At 44.7% G+C, this 24584-nt stretch overlaps 1 protein-coding gene across 4 annotated transcripts in view; it reads right to left on the bottom strand.

Annotated features, from left to right (window-relative positions):
• Window positions 1-23002, bottom strand: part of LOC139390740 (coiled-coil domain-containing protein 69-like) — a 39266-nt gene extending 16264 nt beyond the window's left edge. For 2 of the 4 annotated variants that reach the window (XM_071138076.1, XM_071138077.1), the window contains exons 1-5: window positions 22744-23002; window positions 22486-22638; window positions 19968-20150; window positions 3003-3072; window positions 849-1033 (exon numbers count right to left, since the gene is read on the bottom strand). In XM_071138076.1, coding sequence (XP_070994177.1) covers window positions 849-1033; window positions 3003-3072; window positions 19968-20150; window positions 22486-22638; window positions 22744-22842 — 690 coding nt within the window. In that variant the 5' untranslated portion in view covers window positions 22843-23002. Of the gene's footprint in view, window positions 1-848; window positions 1034-3002; window positions 3073-6976; window positions 7151-19967; window positions 20151-22485; window positions 22639-22743 lie in introns of those variants that run through there. The other 2 variants (XM_071138080.1, XM_071138078.1) reach the window with 2 other exon arrangements.
• Between the last annotated feature and the right edge of the window lie 1582 nt (window positions 23003-24584).

Below are 24584 nucleotides of genomic sequence, written 5' to 3'. Positions count from 1 at the left end.
TACCCATCCGTTTGGTGCCTGGCTACCCATCCGTTTGGTGCCTGGCTACCCATCCGTTTGGTGCCTGGCTACCCATCCGTTTGGTGCCTGGCTACCCATCCGTTTGGTGCCTGGCTACCCATCCGTTTGGTGCCTGGCTACCCATCCGTTTGGTGCCTGGCTACCCATCCGTTTGGTGTCTGGCTACCCATCCGTTTGGTGTCTGGCTACCCATCCGTTTGGTGTCTGGCTACCCATCCGTTTGGTGTCTGGCTACCCATCCGTTTGGTGTCTGGCTACCCATCCGTTTGGTGTCTGGCTACCCATCCGTTTGGTGTCTGGCTACCCATCCGTTTGGTGTCTGGCTACCCATCCGTTTGGTGTCTGGCTACCCATCCATTTGGTGTCTGGCTACCCATCCATTTGGTGTCTGGCTACCCATCCATTTGGTGTCTGGCTACCCATCCATTTGGTGTCTGGCTACCCATCCATTTGGTGTCTGGCTACCCATCCATTTGGTGTCTGGCTACCCATCCATTTGGTGTCTGGCTACCCATCCTATCTATTCATTTGGTTCCTGGCTACCCATCCATTTGGTTAGAATGGAAATGAATATTCTGTGGTCTAAGGGTCACCTACCTTCTCAATGATGTTGTGGACCAGAGCATTCTATGGGGTTAACTACCTTCTCAATGATGTTGTGGACCAGAGCTCTCTATGGGGTTAGTTACCTTCTCAATGATGTTGTGGACCAGAGCTCTCTATGGGGTTAGTTACCTTCTCAATGATGTTGTGGACCAGAGCTCTCTATGGGGTTAGTTACCTTCTCAATGATGTTGTGGACCAGAGCTTTCTATGGGGTTAGCTACCTTCTCAATGATGTTGTGGACCAGGGCACAGAGCTCTCCTTGGGTTGGGTCTTTTAGTAGCTCCTCCCTCTCCTGGGTCCCAGAGGCAGACAGCACCTCCCGTAGGATCTTCAGCTGCCACTCATACTGACCCAGCTGCTTCTCTGCTTCTAGACCCACGTTCAGCTCCTCCAGAGGGACTTTACCTGGAGGAGGGGATACCAGGGTTGTATTCAGTAAGTAACAAACAGAAGAAAACAAACAGGGAGGGAATACCTGAACATGTGTAATAACAAAAAGTATTGTTCTACATGGCAAAATTCTACGTTCGCTATGTTACAATTTACCTGAACACGACCCACGGCTGTGGTTACCAAGACAAAAAACCTTGCTAGAATGCTCAGATAGCAATATATTATGTAGACATGTAGTATAAGAAATCACGTCAGTTCTCTTCACATGTCTATCATGTATATTGTAGACATGTAGGATAAGAAATCACGTCAGTTCTCTTCACATGTCTATCATGTATATTGTACAGTATGCTCCACAGGCGTTGTCTACTGCTTAGTACCGAGTACTGTGTGATTGAGCCATTCCCATAATGTAGTTGGCAGAGGGGTTGAACCAAACCAGACCTGGCTGCAACCTTTACTGGTCAGACTAGACTCAATACAACACCACTAGAATATACTAACTCAGTTTGTCTGATTATAAAACACTTAGAGCTACTCCGATATGTATAGGGGAGGGCTCCAGTTCAACTTCTGAGGAACTCAAGACTAGTTTGGTGAACCACGTTCCGAGTGATGATTGACCTTCCTGAGACATGGAAACTTGTGTTAGCTCTCAGAGTTAATGTCTTAGGTTTTTAGCTCAGCAGGCTAGGCCAACACAGTCTTGTTCAATCGGGCACTTGGTGAAGGCATGACCCTGAGAACCATAATTACATGACAACAGAGTACACACCAAGTACACAAGACAGTACCTGTTGAGTATTCTAATGCAGACAACACATTGTTGACACGTCAGTGTTTCCAAGGCCATCAAAGCATTCAAAACTGACTGGTTGAAATTAGGTCATTTTGATGTCCCTTTAAAAATCAGTAATTCCAACCAGTTTCTGGGTGTAGTGACATCATTTCAACCTACTGGGATCATGACAAAGTGTGTGTCATTTAAAACACTCAGATATTTTATGCCATTTAGCAGACGCTAAGTGACTTAGTCATGCATGCATACATTATTACGTACGAGCAGCCCAGGGTGTTGCAAGCACTATCCTCTACAAACTGAGCCATACTGGAGCCCAGTTATTATGTACAGGTTATTAGTGGGCCTAATAATAGAGGATTTTATAATGAGTCAATAGGCAGTGTGATGTGTAAAACCCTCTGCATCAGAGATGTAATAAAAGACAACCAGACAAGCAACAGGAGAGGAGGAGTCACAGCGTCAGTCTACAACGCAACAGGAGAGGAGGAGTCACAGCGTCAGTCTACAACACAACAGGAGAGGAGGAGTCACAGCGTCAGTCTACAACACAACAGGAGAGGAGGAGTCACAGCGTCAGTCTACAACACAACAGGAGAGGAGGAGTCACAGCGTCAGTCTACAACACAACAGGAGAGGAGGAGTCACAGCGTCAGTCTACAACACAACAGGAGAGGAGGAGTCACAGCGTCAGTCTACAACACAACAGGAGAGGAGGAGTCACAGCGTCAGTCTACAACACAACAGGAGAGGAGGAGTCACAGCGTCAGTCTACAACACAACAGGAGAGGAGGAGTCACAGCGTCAGTCTACAACACAACAGGAGAGGAGGAGTCACAGCGTCAGTCTACAACACAACAGGAGAGGAGGAGTCACAGCGTCAGTCTACAACACAACAGGAGAGGAGGAGTCACAGCGTCAGTCTACAACACAACAGGAGAGGAGGAGTCACAGCGTCAGTCTACAACACAACAGGAGAGGAGGAGTCACAGCGTCAGTCTACAACACAACAGGAGAGGAGGAGTCACAGCGTCAGTCTACAACACAACAGGAGAGGAGGAGTCACAGCGTCAGTCTACAACACAACAGGAGAGGAGGAGTCACAGCGTCAGTCTACAACACAACAGGAGAGGAGTAGTCACAGTGTCAGTCTACAACACAACAGGAAACCACACCCCTCACCTCCTCCTCCATCTTGACTGTTGTTGACCTCCTTCACCGTCTTCTCTTCCTCTTTCACTTTGCTTTTTCTCTACAAGGAGAAAAAGAGTGTGTCTGATGTAGGAGTACAATACCACAATATCGTAAAATATAAATAAGAACAAAACGTTTTGTTTTTACTTCAGTTAACTTTAGTAAATACTTTGAAAACACCCCCCCCCTTAAAACTACATTGTAAGCATTTCACTGTGAGGTCTCCACCTGTTGGTTAAGGGCTTGTAAGTAAGCATTTCACTTGTATTCGGAGCATGTGACAAATAACATTTGATTTGAATTCTACCTTATTTTGGATGTTTTGAAGTGCCAGGGACCACAGAACTTGTTGTTCGTAAACTGGAGCAGGGTAAGATCTTATGTAAAGCTTCTGATTGGTGCTTGACCCATATGGCTCTCTCACAGGGAGTGATTAGTACCCACATGACTGGAAATGAATCATTAGTTTGTTCAAAAGTTACATAACATGTCTATGCTACAGTTTTATGATTCAACAGCTGACCTGTGTCTTCATACTGGTTGTACAATGTGATTTACTTCAAACTGATCATACCATTAAATTATGGAGTCTTAATAAAAACATTTCTGCATTAGATACATTACGTTGTTGTAGAATAACCTATACTAGTTGAGCATAGACTACTACACTAAGGAGTTACAGCGAGGTCAATCATAACTGTTTTTGTAAGTAGGGCAATTCCATGCTGCTGCCCTGCCGTCCATGGAGACCAGCCACCTTCTGACCTCCTCCCACAACACAACGTTATCCCACCACCACTACCGCTGTATAAACACAGATACTCCGAGCAACACGGCCGGCGTACAAGCTTTATTTGTGCCTGGAAGACACAGGCTGTGTCCTAAATGCCATCTTTTCCCCTATATAGTACACTACTTTTGACCCTGGTTTCCTAGGGAGTTCACTACAAAGGGTACAGGTCCAATAAATACTGTGTTCTTTCAACCTGGCTGCTCCAATAAATACAGTGTTCCTTCTCACCAACCTGGCTGCTCCAATAAATACCGCGTTCCTTCAACCTGGCTGCTCCAATAAATACTGTGTTCCTTCTCACCAACCCGGCTGCTCCAATAAATACCGTGTTCCTTCTCACCAACCTGGCTGCTCCAATAAATACCGTGTTCCTTCAACCTGGCTGCTCCAATAAATACAGTGTTCCTTCAACCTGGCTGCTCCAATAAATACAGTGTTCCTTCAACCTGGCTGCTCCAGTAAATACCGCGTTCCTTCAACCTGGCTGCTCCAATAAATACTGTGTTCCTTCTCACCAACCCGGCTGCTCCAATAAATACCGTGTTCCTTCTCACCAACCTGGCTGCTCCAATAAATACCGTGTTCCTTCTCACCAACCCGGCTGCTCCAATAAATACCGTGTTCCTTCTCACCAACCTGGCTGCTCCAGTAAATACCGTGTTCCTTCTCACCAACCTGGCTGCTGCAATAAATACAGTGTTCCTTCAACCTGGCTGCTCCAATAAATACAGTGTTCCTTCAACCTGGCTGCTCCAGTAAATACCGCGTTCCTTCAACCTGGCTGCTCCAATAAATACTGTGTTCCTTCTCACCAACCCGGCTGCTCCAATAAATACCGTGTTCCTTCTCACCAACCTGGCTGCTCCAATAAATACCGTGTTCCTTCTCACCAACCCGGCTGCTCCAATAAATACTGTGTTCCTTCTCACCAACCTTGCTGCTCCAATAGTCCAATAAGAAAAGTGACTCCAGAAAGACACTGTAGAGACCAGTATAGCATGATGTGTGATGGGCTTTAAATCTCAATAAAAGGATCTTAACATGATGTGTGATGGGCATGCGTTTTATTACCTGCTTTACATCTCAGTTAAGGATCTTAAACACACAAGTCCAGGGGCACATGTTGAGGTGGGGTCGGAAAAGCTCTCTTTAACACGACCATAAATCACACCTCTTCTTTCTCAGGCCGTACGTCCCAAATGGGACCCTATTTCCTATGTAGTGCACTACTTTTGACCAGGGCCCTATGGCAGTTCACTACAGAGGGAATAGGGTACCATTTGGGACGGAGACCCGGTCTCCCCAGTCTTTTTAAACATTGGAGAAACTTCCAACGTTGAGTTCTGTGTTCACTGACTAAACGCACAGGGAACATGCTAGCCCCATGGCAGACTGTAGCCTACACCGGACTCCTTATGTTCACAAGTTCTTCCTGACCCCAAGAGTACAAGGTTAAGATTTAATGTTTTCTGACTTCTGTGAGAAATATCTAGTCCGGGTATGCTCTCACAAGAGTTGAAAGAAACTTTCCAAGAAGAGTGCGAAACATCCCCCCCCCCCAAAAAAAAATGTGAATAAAGAACTGGCCTGTCAAAAGGTACACGCATAGGAGACAGACATGTACCACCGGGCTGATAGAACTAGAAAAACAGACCCACAACTCAAAGGAAATTCAGAAAACTAAAACCACATCTTCAATACAACAAAGGACATTCAGACTTAGTTAAAGGATATTTAATTTAGACTGTGGTTGAGTCTTTCAAGCAGAGAAACACATGTTCCGTGATATGCCATTAACACTTGGCTGAGGAGGAGTCTCTTCATGTGGCATTTTCATCATGGGCCGTATGGAGACCCACATTGCTGTGTGTGTGTGTGTGTGTGTGTGTGTGTGTGTGTGTGTGTGTCTTCAGGCTTCTCTTGTAGAGCCTTCTCTAGCAGACCTTCACACTTCTCCAGTTGCCTACGTCAACCAGCCAAACAGATGGTTTTGTGATCTGCTCTGCAGACGCTGCTATACAGCTCGCCAGTGGCTTGGTTTGCAGTACCTCTTAAGTACTTATTTCTGTTGTTGTAGAAGAAAACATATTTTCTATGTCAAACACCACCATTGAGAAATGAAGAAATACACTCACAGAGAATCTTGACTAATCCATCAACTGTGTGAGTGGTCTCAATGTGTGACTGTTTGATGCATTGCCAGATGAGTTTGAAGGGGAAATAAATTTAAACTTAAATGATTCATCAATCTAGTCTCTCTCTTCAACGCCTTCTGGAAGTGGTACAATCTGGGGTATTATTTCTGGGTGGTAATATAAACCTGTGCCACTGGTTGTAAATGTCAGAGGCAGTACTAGAACATCTAACTGTAGCCTACTTAAAATACATTTAACTGCATGTTAATTATTACACTCCATATCCTCAAGTCACTTCTTTCCGATCACAAAACAGTGCAATTTGTAGTTCTCAGTAGTCCGTCACAGGAAACAGCAACTAATTTTGTGCACTTAAGTAGAAAGACCCAACAACTTGTATGATCAGAATGTTATTATTTTTTTTTTTTAAATCACAGATGTATTTCACTGACTATGTAGGCTACAGGGTGTCAATCAATTAATATAATGTAGAATTTACTGGTGATGATGACGATACAATGACACCGAAGATCATTGATACAATGTATCACCACCAGTAACTGTCAATGTCTGGTCAACCTGTAACTTCCTCTAATTAATGCGGAAGAATGACGTCAGATGATTTCCTTGCACTGTTACGTTTGACAAGTAGAGTTTGAAACCGTGGGAAAGTCAGTCTCAGAGGATAGACATCTTATTAAATTATTTTCAGCACATCTGTTTCCAATAAAAACTTGTAGAAAACTTCGCACAAATTGACTGATAGAATACATCACGAGTTGCAAAACACGATGCTAATCCCCATAAATAAAATCCACTAGAGATTAACGCACGTGGGAAATTAGGCTATAATCTAACAAACAATTTTGCTTGATCGATTAAAAAAATATCAACACGCCTGTGTTGTGCTACGAATCCGTGCGACAATGGGCAGCTACAATAACAAAACACCACTTGGTTACTTAATTAATATATTAAATTATTTCACAACAAAGATGAATAAATAACATTGTCTTGCAAATTCTGCCACGCACCTTGCTGTGGCTGCAACCCATGCCTGCCCTGCGTCCTCTCGTCAACCCTACCAGTCCTTGTCTAGAGTTACCAACTCTTCTGAACACTGCGCCTCGCCGGGCTGTGGTATGGTCTCTCAAGAGGTCGGTGCTGCTCACTCTCACTCACTCAACTCGACCAGTTGGGCGGTTCTCTTTAAAAAAATCAAAAACACTGATCTTAAAACAAACTGAACCGACCCACGTTCTAGAAGGGGAAACAGGGTGTAGATCAGTGGATTGCTCATCCTGTTACGCAAAATTTAGGCTTGTGGGTGTTTCAAGTCTATGAAGTTGACATTTTACCGTAATACACCGAATACACGCCCCATCAGATTTACATCACACATAATAGGTTACCTAATCATAGGTTTCATGCATGGATTATTTCTCTTATTGCCTAGAGGCTATTTAATTATATCAGGCCTATAATGTGCCCAATAATATTGAATTCTCACTGCAGTAAGATACAAATGGAGAATTGTATGGATTGATCTGAATCTGTCATTTTGTTTATAATACATGTTGAGGAAGAGTCCATGTGAAAAACACACATAGTCAATGGACATGTGAAAGACACAGTAGATACATACATCCCTCCCTCCCTCCCTCCCTCCCTCCCTCCATCCATCCATCCATCCATCCATCCATCCATCCATCCATCCCTCCCTCCATCCATCCATCCCTCCCTCCATCCATCCATCCCTCCATCCCTCCATCCATCCATCCAGGGATGGATTTTACTTTACAGATGAATTCCGTCTCTGAGGAGAAAGGTCATGCTGATCTTGCAGGGAGGGGTAGGCAGCTGTAAAGACTCCATATCATAGCCTTACCCCTGTAGGCTGCACATAGCCCTCTGGGGTAATTTACCAACCTGCAACATTTCATCCTGTTGCATAGCTAAGAATTATTGTCGCAACTCATGACTTACAAATCCAATCAAATTGTATTTGTCACATGCTTCAGTGTAGACTAACAGTTTACTTACGGTCTTTCCCAACAATGCAGAGAGAAATAAAATAGAGATATAACAGGAAAATGCATAACAAGGACTTGGCGATATTCACGGGGTATCAGTACTTAGTCCATGCACAGGGGTAATTGAGAGATATTTTATATTACTAGTCAAGTCAGTTAAGAACTAATTCGTATTTTCAATGAGTGGGTTACCTGCCTTGTTCAGGGGCAGAATGACAGATTGTTACGCTGTCAGCTCGGGGATTCGATCTTGCAACCTTTCGGTTCCTAGTCCAACGCTCTAACCACTAGGCTACCCTGCTGCCATGTACATGGAGATATGTACATATAACTAGGACTAAAGTGACAGATAGCAGATGGTAGCAGTAGGGTATGTCATACGTTTTTTTTATTGCAAAAAGGGTCAATGCAGATATTTAAATAGTTAACCAAATAGCCAGACTAACTCTTTAGTAGTCTTATAGCCTGAGGGTAGAAACGGTTCAGGGTACTGTTGGTTCCAGACATACAGTACAGTACGTAAGACTGGTTGATATGAACAAAAGGGACAGACAACGGACGCTGGAATGTTGGAGTTATTGTCAAAACCCCACCCGTTCTAAAGATGTCAGACAAGGCCTTCTTCAATAACAACATCCATTTCCACAGGTTCATGAAATCAGAGGTCTGATCTCTCACAACGTCACAGGGAGGCTAAAGGATCTACATGTATGGAATGTATGGATGTGTGTGTGGGTGTATGAGTGCATGCGTGTGGTCACAGAATGTAAACTACTGGGCAGGTTGGCAGTGTCCCATGAAGAGCTCTGCTCTGATTGGCTTTTAGCTGACAATCACATTTCCCAAAGGTGACATCATGGGTTAAATGCAAAACTACAAGAGGTTAAACAGATATGACTCTGAAAGTTGGCACTCTTACAAAAATACATTTCCCTACAATTAACATTCAATAATTTCAACATTGAACAAAGAGATTTTATCTCATAGATAAGACTCAAACATATACGACTCTGAAAGTTGGCCCCACTTCAAAAATACCTATATTATCTCAATCAACATTGCATTATTTCAACTTTGAACATATTAGAGACAGAAAGTCTCTCTTGCAAAATAGAAGACAAAAAGTTGCATAAAAACAATAAAAGTGTGTAGAACAATGGATTCCAATGTCTTTGTTTACACTGACAGACCAGCTGTCTTCTCTACATCCCGTATTTCTTTAATCTGAGATAACAGCTGTCTTCTCTACATCCCGTATTTCTTTATTCTGTCTTCTCCACAACCCGGCAATGAGTCTAGTTTACACTGATCATAGATGTGGTACCTCTACAGTACTGATCATAGATGTGGTACCTCTACAGTACTGATCATAGATGTGGTACCTCTACAGTACTGATCATAGATGTGGTACCTCTACAGTACTGATCATAGATGTGGTACCTCTACAGTACTGATCATAGATGTGGTACCTCTACAGTACTGATCATAGATGTGGTACCTCTACAGTACTGATCATAGATGTGGTACCTCTACAGTACTGATCATAGATGTGGTACCTCTACAGTACTGATCATAGATGTGGTACCTCTACAGTACTGATCATAGATGTGGTACCTCTACAGTACTGATCATAGATGTGGTACCTCTACAGTACTGATCATAGATGTGGTACCTCTATAGAACCCATACACACCACTGGACCTATAGACCTCATATGCACCACTGGACCTATAGAACCCATACACACCACTGGACCTATAGAACCCGTATACACCACTGGACCTATAGAACCCGTACACACCACTGGACCTATAGAACCCATACACACCACAGGACCTATAGAACCCATACACCCCACTGGACCTATAGAACCCGTACACCCCACTGGACCTATAGAACCCGTACACCCCACTGGACCTATAAAACCCGTACACCCCACTGGACCTATAGAACCCATACCTTCACTGGACCTATAGACCTCATATGCACCACAGGACCTATAGACCTCATATGCACCACAGGACCTATAGAACCCATACACACCACTGGACCTATAGAACCCGTACACCCCACTGGACCTATAGAACCCGTACACCCCACTGGACCTATAGAACCCATACACACCACTGGACCTATAGACCTCATACACACCACTGGACCTATAGAACCCGTACACCCCACTGGACCTATAGAACCCATACACACCACTGGACCTATAGAACCCGTACACCCCACTGGACCTATAGAACCCATACGCACCACTGGACCTATAGACCTCATATGCACCACAGGACCTATAGAACCCATACACACCACTGGACCTATAGAACCCGTACACCCCACTGGACCTATAGAACCCGTACACCCCACTGGACCTATAGACCTCATATGCACCAATGGACCTATAGAACCCGTACACCCCACTGGACCTATAGAACCCATACACCCCACTGGACCTATAGAACCCGTACACACCACTGGACCTATAGACCTCATACACACCACTGGACCTATAGACCTCATACACACCACTGGACCTATAGACCTCATATGCACCACTGGACCTATAGACCTCATATGCACCACTGGACCTATAGAACCCATACACACCACTGGACCTATAGACCTCATACACACCACTGGACCTATAGACCTCATATGCACCACTGGACCTATAGACCTCATACACACCACTGGACCTATAGAACCCATACACACCACTGGACCTATAGACCTCATACACCACTGGACCTATAGAACCCATATGCACCACTGGACCTATAGAACCCATATGCACCACTGGACCTATAGAACCCATACACACCACTGGACCTATAGAACCCGTACACCCCACTGGACCTATAGAACCCATACACACCACTGGACCTATAGACCTCATATGCACCACTGGACCTATAGAACCCATACACACCACTGGACCTATAGACCTCATATGCACCACTGGACCTATAGACCTCATATGCACCACTGGACCTATAGACCTCATATGCACCACTGGACCTATAGACCTCATATGCACCACTGGACCTATAGAACCCATACACACCACTGGACCTATAGAACCCGTACATAGATATAGACCATCCTGGTCCCAGATCTGTTGGTGCTGTCTTGCCAACTAATGTTTGTGCAGTATGACAATGACCATAGGAGTTGGCAAAACAGCACAAACAGATCTGGAATCAGGCTAACCTCGATAAGGCCTTTGGAAAGAACACCGGAAAGAGGAAAGAGATCATCTGGAAGGGTCATTGTCATTGGTAGGCCTAATCATTTATCTGAGAAAGAGGGCCTCAACGGACACTGGAAAGAGGGAGGTTGAAGGGATGTGACATCCTTCCTTTTCATTACCAGGGCACTAGGATAGGAAATGAGGACTTTCTCAAAGCGAAGGTTTGAGAACAAGGATGAAAAAACAGAAACAAGTCAAAGATTTTAAAGATTGTAGGGCCATGACTTTTTAACATCAATCCTATAGTCATATGCTTAGGGTGCCGATCACTTTGAAGACAATGTGCATTAGGCTGGACTACTTCCAAATATGTATGGAACAGTAGGCTAAAACTATGGAGTTCATTGTATGTGTGAATAGGGGATTTTATGTAAGAGCCAATAACTGTTTATACATGCTGGAAATGTAGTTTCCCCACATAGACTGACGGTGTAAACATTCACCAATGTGTAAGAGTTTATAAGTAGATGTGAAACTCCATATCCCCCATTAAAGTTATCTTTTAACAAATACAATCAACTAAAGTCTTAACTAAATATTTAGTTTTCAGTAGTAGTCTACTGTAGCCTAATACGCATTGTCTTGTGATCAGCATTTTATAGTGTATTTTTAGTGTATTTTTATAGGACTTGGCATTTGGAAAGTCATGCCCCAGCCTGACAATAAACAGGGAATGTGATTGTGGAGGCATAAGGGAAGTCATGCCCCAACCCTACTATAAACAGGGAGTGTGATTGTGGAGGCATAAAAGTCTTTGCATAATAAACCCCCATAAAGCTGAAGCACGAGATGAGGGTAGGAAGGTAGGAGGACCAGACATCAGGAGGGTAGGAGGACCAGACATCAGGAGGGTAGGAGGACCAGACATCAGGAGGGTAGGAGGACCAGACATCAGGAGGGTAGGAGGACCAGACATCAGGAGGGTAGGAGGACCAGACATCAGGAGGGTAAGAGGACAAGACATCAGGAGGGTAGGAGGACAAGACATCAGGAGGGTAGGAGGACCAGACATCAGGAGGGTAAGAGGACCAGACATCAGGAGGGTAAGAGGACCAGACATCAGGAGGGTAAGAGGACCAGACATCAGGAGGGTAAGAGGACCAGACATCAGGAGGGTAAGAGGACCAGACATCAGGAGGGTAAGAGGACCAGACATCAGGAGGGTAGGAGGACCAGACATCAGGAGGGTAGGAGGACCAGACATCAGGAGGGTAGGAAAACCATATGTAAGGGGGGTAGGAGGACAAGACATCAGGAGGGTAGGAGGCCAAGACATCAGAAGGGTAGGAGGACCAGACATCTGGAGGGTAGGAGTACAGGAGGGTAGCAGGAGGGTAGGAGAACCAGACATCAGGAGAGTAGGAGGACCAAACATCAGGAGAGTAAGAGGACCAGACATCAAAAGAGTAGGAGGACCAGACATCAGGAGGGTAGCCAACCCCCCTGCTGGCCAGCAGATAGCATTCCCAAGTTCCAAATGGCACCATATTCCCTATAGTGAGCTTATAGGGAGGAGGAGGAGTACCAGACATCAGGAGGGTGGGAGGACCAGACATCAGGAGGGTAGCAGGGCCAGACAACAGGAGGGCAGGAGAACCAGACATCAGGCGGGTAGAAGGGCCATACATCAGGAGGGTAGGAGAACCAGGCATCAGGAGGGTAGTAGGGCCAGACATCAGGAGGTTAGGAGGACCAGACATCAAGAGGGTAGGTAACCAGGCATCAGGAGGGTAGTATGGCCAGACATCAGAAGGGCAGGAGGGCCAGACATCAGGAGGGTAGCTGGGCCAGACATCAGGAGGGTAGCTGGGCCAGACATCAGGAGGGCAGGAGAACTAGACATCAAGAGGGTAGGAGGACCAGGCATCAGGAGGGTAGTAGGGCCTGACATCAGGAAGGAACGAGACCCAGACACCCGGAGGGTAGACGGGTAGGAGGACCAGACATCAGGAGGGTTGGAGGACCAGACATCAGGAGGGTTGGAGGACCAGACATCAGGAGGGTAGGAGGGTAGCAAGGCCAGACATCCAGACATCAGGAGGGTAGCAGGGTCAGACATCAGGAGAGTAGTAGGGTCAGACATCAGGAGGGTAGTAGGGTCAGAAATCAGGAGGGGTAGAAGGGTAGGAGGCCCAGACATCAGGAGGGTAGGAGGGTAGGAAGGCCAGGCATCAGGAGGGTAGGAGAACAGGGAGGGTAGGAGGACATCAGACATCAGGAGGGTAGAAGAGACCAGGAGACATCAGAAGGGTAGGAGGACCAGACATCAGGAGGATAGGAGGATAGGAGGGCCAGACATCAGGAGGGTAGGAGGACCAGTCATCAGGAGGGTAGAAGGGCCAGACATCAGGAGGGTAGGAGGGTAGGAGGACCAGTCATCAGGAGGGTAGGAGGGCCAGACATCAGGAGGGTAGGAGGACCAGTCATCAGGAGGGTAGAAGGGCCAGACATCAGGAGGGTAGGAGGACCAGTCATCAGGAGGGTAGGAGGGCCAGACATCAGGAGGGTAGGAGGGCCAGACATCAGGAGGGTAGGAGGCCAAGACATCAGGAGGGTAGGAGGCCAAGACATCAGGAGGATAGGAGGCCAAGACATCAGGAGGGTAGGAGGCCAAGACATCAGGAGGGTAGGAGGCCAAGACATCAGGAGGGTAGTAGGACCAGACATCTGGAGGGTAGGAGTACCAGACATCAGGAGGGTAGGAGGGTAAGACATCAGGAGGGTAGCAGGGCCAGACATCAGGAGGGTAGGAGAACCAGACATCAGGAGGGTAGGAAAACCAGATATCAGGAGAGTAGGAGAACCAGACATCAGGAGGGTAAGAGGACCAGACATCAAAAGAGTAGGAAGACCAGACATCAGGAGGGTAGCCAACCCCCCTGCTGGCCAGCAAATAGCATTCCCAAGTTCCAAATGGCACCATATTCCCTATAGTGAGCTTATAGGGAGGAGGTCAGAGACCTGAACATATGGTGCAAGGACAACAACCTCTCCCTCAACATGATCAAGACAAAGGAGATGATTGTCGACTACTGGAAAAGGAGGACCGAGCACACCCCCATTCTCATCGGCAGGGCTGTATTGGAGCAGGTTGAGAGTTTCAAGTTCCTTGGCGTCCACATCACCAACAAACTAACATGGTCTAAGCACACCAAGACAGTCGTGAAGAGGGCACGACAAAACCTATTTCCTCTCAGGAGACTAAAAAGATTTGACATGGGTCCCCATATTCTCAAAAGGTTCTACAGCTGCACCATCGAGAGCATCCTGACCAGTTGCATCACTGCCTGGTATGGCAACTGCTCGGCATCTGACTGTAAGGCGATACAGACAGTAGTGCGTATGGCCCAGTACATCACTGAGGCCAAGCTTCCTGCCATCCAGGACCTCTATACCAGGCGGTGTCACAGGAAGGCCCTAAAAATGATCAAAGACTCTAGCCACCCTAGTCATAGACTGTTCTCGGTACCGGAGCGAGCGGTACCGGAACGCCAAGTTTAGGTCCAAGAGGCTTCTAAACAGCTTCTACCCCCAAGTCATAAGACTCCGGAACGTCTAGTCAAACGGCTATCCAGAATATTTGCATTGCCCCCCCCCCCCCCCCCCATTTACACTGTTGCTGCTCTCTGTTATTATCTATGCATAGTCACTTTAATAACTCTAACTACATGTTCATATTACCTCAATTACTTTGACTAACCGGTGCCCCACATATTGACTCTGTACTGGTACTATAAGGGCACAAGGCGAGACCCAAATGCAGACACAGTAGGCAGAGGATTGAGCTCCGATATTTATTATTACAAACGGGGAGGCAAAAGGCAGGTCAGGACAGGCGAGAGTTCCTAAACCAGGTCAGAGTCCAAACAGTACCAGGCGATAGGCAGGCTCGAGGTCAGGACAGGCGAGAGTTCCTAAACCAGGTCAGAGTCCAAACAGTACCAGGCGATAGGCAGGCTCGAGGTCAGGACAGGCGAGAGTTCCTAAACCAGGTCAGAGTCCAAACAGTACCAGGCGATAGGCAGGCTCGAGGTCAGGACAGGCAGAGTGGTCAGGCAGGCGGGTTTGGCATCAGGACAGGCGATGGTCAAAACCAGGAGGGCTAAGAAAAAACAGAGACTGGGGAAAAAGAGCTAGGAAAACCGCTGGTACTGGCACAGAGAGACAGGAAAGACAGGGATAAATACACCTGGGATAATAAGCGACACCTGGATGGGGTGGAGACAAGCACAAGGACAGGTGAAACAGATCAGGGCGTGACAGGTACCCCCTGTATATACAGTTGAAGTCGGAAGTTTACATGCACCTTAGCCAAATACATTTAACCTCAGTTTTTCACAATTCCTGACATTTAATCTTAGTAAAAATCCCCTGTCTTAGGTCAGTTAGGATCATCACTTTATTTTAAGAATGTGAAATGTCAGAATAATAGTAGAGAGAATTATTTATTTCAGCTTTTATTTATTTCATCACATTCCCAGTGGGTCATAAGTTTACATACACTCAATTAGTATTTGGTAGCATTGCCTTTAAATTGCTTAATTTGGGTAAAACATTTCAGGTAGTCTTCCACAAGCTTCCCACAATAAGTTGGGTGAAATCTGGCCCATTCCTCCTGACGGAGCTGGTGTAACTGAGTCAGGTTTGTAGGCCTCCTTGCTCGCACACACTTTTTCAGTTCTGCCCACAAATGTTCTATAGGATTGAGATCAGGGCTTTGTGATGGCCATTCCAATACCTTGACTTTGTTGTCCTTAAGCCATTTTGCCACAACTTTGGAAGTATGCTTGGGGTCAATGTCCATTTGGAAGACCCATTTGCGACCAAGCTTTAACCTCCTGACTGATATCTTGAGATGTTGCTTCAATATATCCACATATTTTTCCTACCTCATGATGCCATCTATTTTGTGAAGTGCACCAGTCCCTACTGCAGCAAAGTACCCCCACAACATGATGCTGCCACCCCGTGCTTCACGGCTGGGATGGTGTTCTTCGGCTTGCAAGCCTCCCCCTTTTTCCTCCAAACATAACGAGGGTCATTATGGCCAAACAGTTATATTTTTGATTCATCAGACCAGAGGACATTTCTCCAAAAAGTACAATCTTTGTCCCCATGTGCAGTTGCAAACCGTAGTCTGGCTTTTTTAAGGCGGTTTTGGAGCAGTGGCTTCTTCCTTGTTGAGCGGCCTTCAGGTTATGTCGGTATGGGACTCGTTTTACTGTGGATATACAGTGAGGGAAACAAGTATTTTATCCCCTGCTGATTTTGTACGTTTTCCCACAGACAAAGACATGATCAGTCTATAATTTTAATGTTAGGTTTATTTGAACAGTGAGACAGAATAACAACAAAAACATCCAGAAAAACGCATGCCAAAAATGTTATAAATTGATTGAGGCATCTGCTCTGAGACATATTTTGAGAACGAGAGAGAGAGAGAGAGAGAGAGAGAGAGAGAGAGAGAGAGAGAGAGAGAGAGAGAGAGAGAGAGAGAGAGAGAGAGAGAGAGGCTACAGAGCACCTGGACATATGTTAGTAAAGTGAATTGGAGTACACCCTGTAAAAATCAGGAATGAGGACACAAAGAGTGGATTTCCAACTGCAGACTGACTGGTCAACATCAGAGACTAGGTACTAACATATCCATCATGTAACCAACGGTTAACCTCTAGTGCCATCCTGTGGCCATCCTGTGAAACTGCAGAGATTCAAATCCTAAACACCTTGATTGCGCAATACAGTAATGCATTTCAGAAAACAAAAGACTTACCAACATATATGATATTATTTTATTGAATAATTAAAAAAAATGTTTTTACAGTGAAATATTCACCAACATAATGCTGATTTGTTACAGTAGTAAGCATGTCATTTCTAAATAATCAAGGTGCAATTTTTTCGTGTTGATTCCTTAAGACTTCTTTACTTGCTAACCATTTCATTAGAATAATTATTTAAGATAGGAAGTGCACTTACATTCCTTACAACACTTTAATTGGTTATAGAACAGGATTAGCCTATTGGTACGGTATTATATGAGGGGGGGGGGGGGAATTGATTGGCTGCTTTCATTCCATTTCCCTTTGAAACATCACACAGTCCCACCTGATTCGCAGATCTCCTTTCCAGCAGGTCTATTTAGGCACTTTGAACATGTCAACAACAAAACACCTTCAGAAGAAAACTGATCAATACACCCTCAACACCCTCAACAACATATTCCCAGGGGTCGTAAAATCAGAAGTGTCACCACCCTCAACAGGAAGAACAACATATTCCCAGGGGTCGTAAAATCAGAAGTGTCACCACCCTCAACAGGAAGAACAACATATTCCCAGGGGTCGTAAAATCAGAAGTGTCACCACCCTCAACAGGAAGAACAACATATTCCCAGGGGTCGTAAAATCAGAAGTGTCACCACCCTCAACAGGAAGAACAACATATTCCCAGGGGTCGTAAAATCAGAAGTGTCACCACCCTCAACAGGAAGAACAACATATTCCCAGGGGTCGTAAAATCAGAAGTGTCACCACTAGCAACAGGAAGAACAACATATTCCCAGGGGTCGTAAAATCAGAAGTGTCACCACTAGCAACAGGAAGAACAACATATTCCCAGGGGTCGTAAAATCAGAAGTGTCACCATTAGCAACAGGAAGAACAACATATTCCCAGGGGTCGTAAAATCAGAAGTGTCACCACTAGCAACAGGAAGTAGCATTACGACCCATAGAACCAAAAATTATGACACAGTAAGCATCAGCTAGAAACGACTGTCACAATTAAAACTCCTAAAACGACTAGTTATGTGACCAGTACCTTACCCAGGGTAAAAGCCGATGACCAATAGAAGCATACCCACGGCCATTCAACCTTGAGAAGAAATCGAATATAAATAATTCAGCATAAAAAAGACAGTGTAAAACATTATGAAAAATAATCATAATGGTTCTGACAAGTTCATAGCAGTACAGTAGCAAGCCATGCAAAATCACTCAACTTAACTGTTTTACCTGAAAGTGAGTCTGAATCGTATCCTTAAACTACAGTACCACTACAGTAGCAGCTCAGTTACTGCTTGTTTGGTACAGGGCCAGTATCCACAAAGCGTTTTAGAGTACTGATCTAGGATCAGGTCCCACTCTCTTATTCATTACGATTGTAAAGGTAAAACTGATCCTAGAGCAGCACTCCTACTCTGAGAGGCTTTGTGTATACAGGCCCAGTTGTCAATTGGCACTTTGATGAGATGAGAAGAGATGAGAGCAGAAGTTCCCTTCAGAATAAAGAAGACAAAATGTCAGTACACCAGCTCATTGAATGGTACATAATGTTCCCTGTGTCCACCATTTAACTAGAGTGGAAAGATAAGGTAATTTATCCATCATTTAGTTATTAGAGTGGACAGAGAAGGTGATTTTGAGGCAGCCCAGCTCTTTCCCCATAGCTCCCAGCACTCCTTGTACTCTGTAGTATCCGTTGGTCAGCCAGTAGGGCAGGTCAATGTCATGGAGGTAGAAGTCTGACTCTGGTAGTGTGTATGCCCCCTTAGAACAGACAGGAAATAGAGGTTTCAACCAATACACTTCCACTTCATCCCAAATGGCATCCTATACCCTATAAAGTGCACTACGTATGACCAAGGCCCATAGGGCTCTATTCAAAGGTAGTGCACCATGGTCGAAGTATATACAGGGATAAGGTGTCATTTGGGACACAACCTTTGAGTGAAGCATGTTTTACTGTATAGAAAAGGTATGCACCCTCAGGAGAGAGAAAATAGGTCATTTGAAAACAGTAGACATTGAGTAAACAGAAAAAAACGTATCCTTGAGGAAAAACAGAATGAGTACTGAGCAACAGAACGCTAAGTGCAAATGTTCAAAACATTCAGAGAACGTTTTGTTGTTAGGCTAGCTGCTGTTCAACAAACAGCACTCTGTTACCAATCATTCACAGTGCTATCAACGGACATTCACTACATTGCACTGATGAGGATATGAAAGAGGGAAGTAGCCTAAGCGGTAACCACTGAATAACAGGTACGTTCTACATCACATACCATGTAGGAGGGTTGTGTTCAAAAGGCACCAAATGGAAGAAAATGGACAGATATGCCTATAGAGGGACCAGGAACAACCATGATCATTTTTCATAGCAAAATGGTTTCAAATTATTGTGCCCTAATGAACACTACCACAAACTCGAGACTCACAGCTTTAAAGGGACAGTGGGCAGGGGATGGAATACAGTATAGACTCACAGCTTTAAAGGGACAGTGGGCAGGGGAAGGAATACAGTATAGACTCACAGCTTTAAAGGGACAGTGGGCAGGGGATGGAATACAGTATAGACTCACAGCTTTAAAGGGACAGTGGCAGGGGATGGAATACAGTATAGACTCACAGCTTTAAAGGGACAGTGGCAGGGGATGGAATACAGTATAGACTCACAGCTTTAAAGGGACAGTGGGCAGGGGATGGAATACAGTATAGACTCACAGCTTTAAAGGGACAGTGGCAGGGGATGGAATACAGTATAGACTCACAGCTTTAAAGGGACAGTGGCAGGGGAAGGAATACAGTATAGACTCACAGCTTTAAAGGGACAGTGGCAGGGGAAGGAATACAGTATAGACTCACAGCTTTAAAGGGACAGTGGCAGGGGATGGACTACAGTATAGACTCACAGCTTTAAAGGGACAGTGGGCAGGGGAAGGAATACAGTATAGACTCACAGCTTTAAAGGGACAGTGGCAGGGGATGCCGTAGGTGTGAAGAGGTTCAGGACAGTCCTGTCCTGGTGGTATCAGCAAGTTGAGCAGGTCACAGCCGTCTGTGTAATGGCAGCTCCCTATCTCTTCCAGACATGGGACTGTGACCCAGAACCCTGCCACTTCCTTCTCCAGGGTCACATTCACCTAAAAGATAAATATATAGGGCCAGTTAAGTGGGATGTCTGGAAAAACATTGTAGGCTACAGTAACAATGCACCTATCCACAAGGTAGGCCATCACAAGGTTACATTTACCTATGGACAAAATACTGTTATTTAACTACTGTTTGACTTTTGACTGGCCAATATGCATCCTAAATAGGACCAGGATGTTATGAAAAACAAAGTATCAATAAAATAACAAGTGTCAATAAAACGATATTTTACAGTTGTACCACCAAGCGTGGTTACCTAAAGAGGAGAAAATCAGACCAGCGCCAAGGTGTTTTACAGCCGTGTCTGATGCCACACTATTCTTGACTTGAACATTGTGCCCTAGTCGTTTACAGCAAAGAAGAAACGGTTATATTCTTCCCTTGCAATGATGTCACCATTGGAATTCTGCAATGTTAGAAAGAATTCTGGGTAGGCTATCACTGCCCTACCAAGCTAAAAGGCAGTAACTGCTCATTTGGTCGAAAATTAGTTAATGTCATTTTTGCTACATTAAATACATGCTTAATCATGTGGACAAGTATCCTGCCTCTGTTGTATTGTGTTCAGGAGAAAATAGGGGGGTCATGTTAGCAGTAACTGTATAAAGTTACTGTGAAACCAAGGTAAATAAAAGCAATTTTTCTCAGTTCCACGCTATGAGCAGTTACTGCCTTTTTACTTGGTAGGAAAGGAAAATGATAATCTGGCACTGTGATCTAATAAATTGATTTCCAAGAAGAACAATTAAGTCACTCTTCTATGTGTAACAGTATAACTTTACACCGTCCCCTCGCCCCGACCCGGGCTCGACCCAGGGACCCTCTGCACACATCAACAACTGCCTCCCACGAAGCATCGTTACCCATCGCCCCACAAAAGCCACAGCCCTTGCAGAGCAAAGGGGAACCACTACTTCAAGGTCTCAGAGCAAGTGACGTCACTGATCGAAACGCTATTAGCGCGCACCACCGCTAACTAGCTAGCCATTTCATTTCCGTTACATATGCATTGCATCAACTAAAGCAGAATGTCTAGTACGTCTGTTGCAAAAACTTTCAAAATGCAACAATATTACATTGGTGCATTCTTGATCAGAACATTGCCAACACCACTGTCAATGCCATCCCTTCTCTTGTGAACTCTACATTGTAAGGGTGAGCATTGTATCAGGAAGTATACTGTACATTTCATATCTATTTGGGTCATCAGTGCAGCAGAGTGGGGTTTATGTGGTGAGCTGCTCACATGAAGCTCATGGGATCAGTGAGTCAGACAAACCTTCCGCAGGCAAGTTTCTACCTGTTTAACAACACAGCACCCAGAGCCACCCAGAACTACCCAGAGCCACCCAGAACTACCCAGAGCCCCCTAGAACTACCCAGAGCCCCCCAGAAGCACTCAGATCCAACAATAGACACACACAGACAAAGTGGAATAGGCTCTCACATGTCTGAATAGGCCTACAGACTGAAATGGCTAAGTAACAGCTTTCAATTCTGTTGGTAAGTTTTTCAGGAAGAACTGATGGTCTCTTATTTATTAGGGCTATAGTGTGTATAACTGTCTTTTACTGTGCCCATTTTTATCCACCAAGAGCCTATACATTCTATATATATATAGGTATATATTAAAAAGAGGCAATACCATATGCCTACCTCACTAGCTACCAGCGCTGTAAAGTCTTAAAGTAAAAATGCTTTAAAGTACAACTTTAGTAGTTTTTGGGGATATCTGTACTATTGATATTGTTGTCGCTACATTCCTAAAGAAAATGATGTACATTTTACACCATACATTTTCCTTTAGCAGGACAGGAAAATTGCCTTATTCACACACTTATCAAGAGAAAATCCTTGGTCATCTCTACTGCCCCTGATCTGGCGGACTCACGAAACACATGCTTTGTTTGTAAATGATGTCTGAGTGTTGGAGCATGTCCCTGGCTATCCGTAGATTAAAAAAAACAAGCAAATTCTACCTGGTTTGCTTAATATAAGGAATTTTTAATTATTTATACTTGTACTTTTACTCTTGATACTTAATTATATTTTAGCAATTACATTTACTTTTGATACTTAAGTATATTTAAATCCAAATACTTTAAAATTTTTACTCAACTAGTATTTTACTGGGTAATTTTCACTTTTACTTGAGTAATTTTCTATTAAGGTATATTTACTTTGATTAACTATGACAATTCGGTACTTTTTCCACCACTGCTAGCTACCTAAACAAATCAGTATACTTCATAAGTAATCAAATAGCATTCAAGATCTCATTTGAGCATTTTAAGAGGAGACCCTTGGTGCATGCTTAGTACTAACAGCGAGGGGAGCGGCCAGCTCGACCGTTGTGTTCCCGGATGCACTGGCCGTTAGGTCCCCTGGAACTGTGATGGGGTCCGGGGACAGGGTTAGGGTCTTCAGAACCGCTGGGTCGTCTGGCTTACCGCAGTTCTCCCATGAGAACCCAAAGATCTGTGCAATAGTATTGAATAGTCTATGTTACTATACCATACATAATGAATTGATAGCGTAGGTTACTGAACAACATTTTAATACATTTACAGATATTTCACTCGCCTTTGCAGAATATGCCGTGCGCGTTTTCTCGAAATCCAAAGCGTCATTCACCTGCATTACAATGCATAGTGTTATCACAGCAGCAATACAGTTCTTCATTGTGCTAATCTACCCTACAGCAGAACTATAAATAATTACGGTTAATTCAAAATAACAGCAGAAATCGCGTAAACTAAGATTGTGCACGTTTTAAAAAGAATCGGTAACGACTGTGTCATTTGTTTTCACATTTCAGTCCCACTTCCGTGTTTATCAACGCAAACTGGACGCTCGTCACGTGACAGACTCCATAAAGCGGGCGCAAATGTCAACGGACAAATCTTAATTGTTTCCCTCGCGCCCTCGCTCCTCTCACCTTCTTCTCAAAACTCATTGTAGGAGAATGTCAGATGGGCGGGATCTCTGGCTCTCTCATCCAATGGGGTTTGAGAAGGAGGCGAGTGGAGAGAAGACGCGAGGAATTCAACAGTTGGGATCTTCCCACAGTCAGAAGTTTATTTACCAGATGCGTTAGAATATAACTATATTTACCAGATGTGTTAGTTTTCGTAATCAATTTAATCCCTCACTTGATAGCTCCAATCAGGAAATTCTTTAGATTGATCAATTGTAATACAGGCTTTTGTGAACAAATCGAATCCATAACCTGTCCCCAGCATAAAGACAATTCAGTGGTTGCCAGATTTAGTTCTAAAAACAGTAGCCAAACATCTCAGCAAAACACCCATCCATTAGTATCCAATCCAGGTTCCAAAACAAGCATATAGCATTGCAGCTAAACCCATTGGATAGGCTTCAATCAATCAACCACATTTATTTATAGAGACCTATTTACAACAGCAGTTGTCACAAAGGCCTATACAGAAACCGAGCCTAAAACCCACGAGAGTAAGCAACGCAGATGTAGAGGCTTAATTGGTTGCTAGCCTGAGGCACTGCCTTTTGAAGACAACGTTGACTGACACATATCTAGGTAGCTGGCCTATAGTTACAGTAGCGGACTTGTCAACGGGCAGCATCTTGTTCTGCAGTACTGTTAATCTGCTTCCCACCACCAGATGGTGGTGTCGTCTTTATTTCCTCACCTCCCTGTGAACACCACGGCATGGCCTACTCTCAGAGATTTGACATCGTAGACAACGCTGAAAGCAAAGTCCAGCAGTGTCTTGCACAAGTTGCTTTGAATTTAAATGTTAAAATCCTTTCAGTGTTATTTTCTGATGTTATAACACTATCATATCATATAGCCTAAATGTCATGCACTGACAACATTTATCCCAGATAGGCAAAAGATTGAAACGTTCTACAAGCTGACCAGGTTAATATTCTACAGATGCATTAAGATATTTCTAGCAATGCAGCTCATGCAAACAGCCATTGGATGAATGTAACATGCAGCGCCCTCTACACACTCGCTGATTTAAATATATTCTGGTGGGACAGCTAATAACCCTGAGACAGCATAGTGACAGGGCCTGTGGGACAGCTAATAACCCTGGGACAGCATAGTGACAGGGATGGTGGGACAGCATAGTGACAGGACTGGTGGGACAGCTAATAACCCTGAGACAGCAGAATGACAGGGCTGGTGGGACAGCTAATAACCCTGAGACAGCATTGTGACAGGGCCTGTGGGACAGCTAATAACCCTGAGACAGCATAGTGACATAGCCTGTGGGACAGCTAATAACCCTGAGACAGCATAGTGACAGGACTGGTGGGACAGCATAGTGACAGGACTGGTGGGACAGATAATAACCCTGAGACAGCATAGTGACAGGCCCTGTGGGACAGCTAATAACCCTGGGACAGCATAGTGACAGGGCTGGTGGGACAGCATA

The sequence above is a fragment of the Oncorhynchus clarkii genome, chromosome 31 (assembly GCF_045791955.1).
Source record: "Oncorhynchus clarkii lewisi isolate Uvic-CL-2024 chromosome 31, UVic_Ocla_1.0, whole genome shotgun sequence".
In the NCBI taxonomy this organism is placed as follows: domain Eukaryota; kingdom Metazoa; phylum Chordata; class Actinopteri; order Salmoniformes; family Salmonidae; genus Oncorhynchus; species Oncorhynchus clarkii.
The sequence above is the reverse complement of the archived record's forward strand: the minus strand, read 5'-3'. Positions and strand labels throughout refer to the sequence as shown.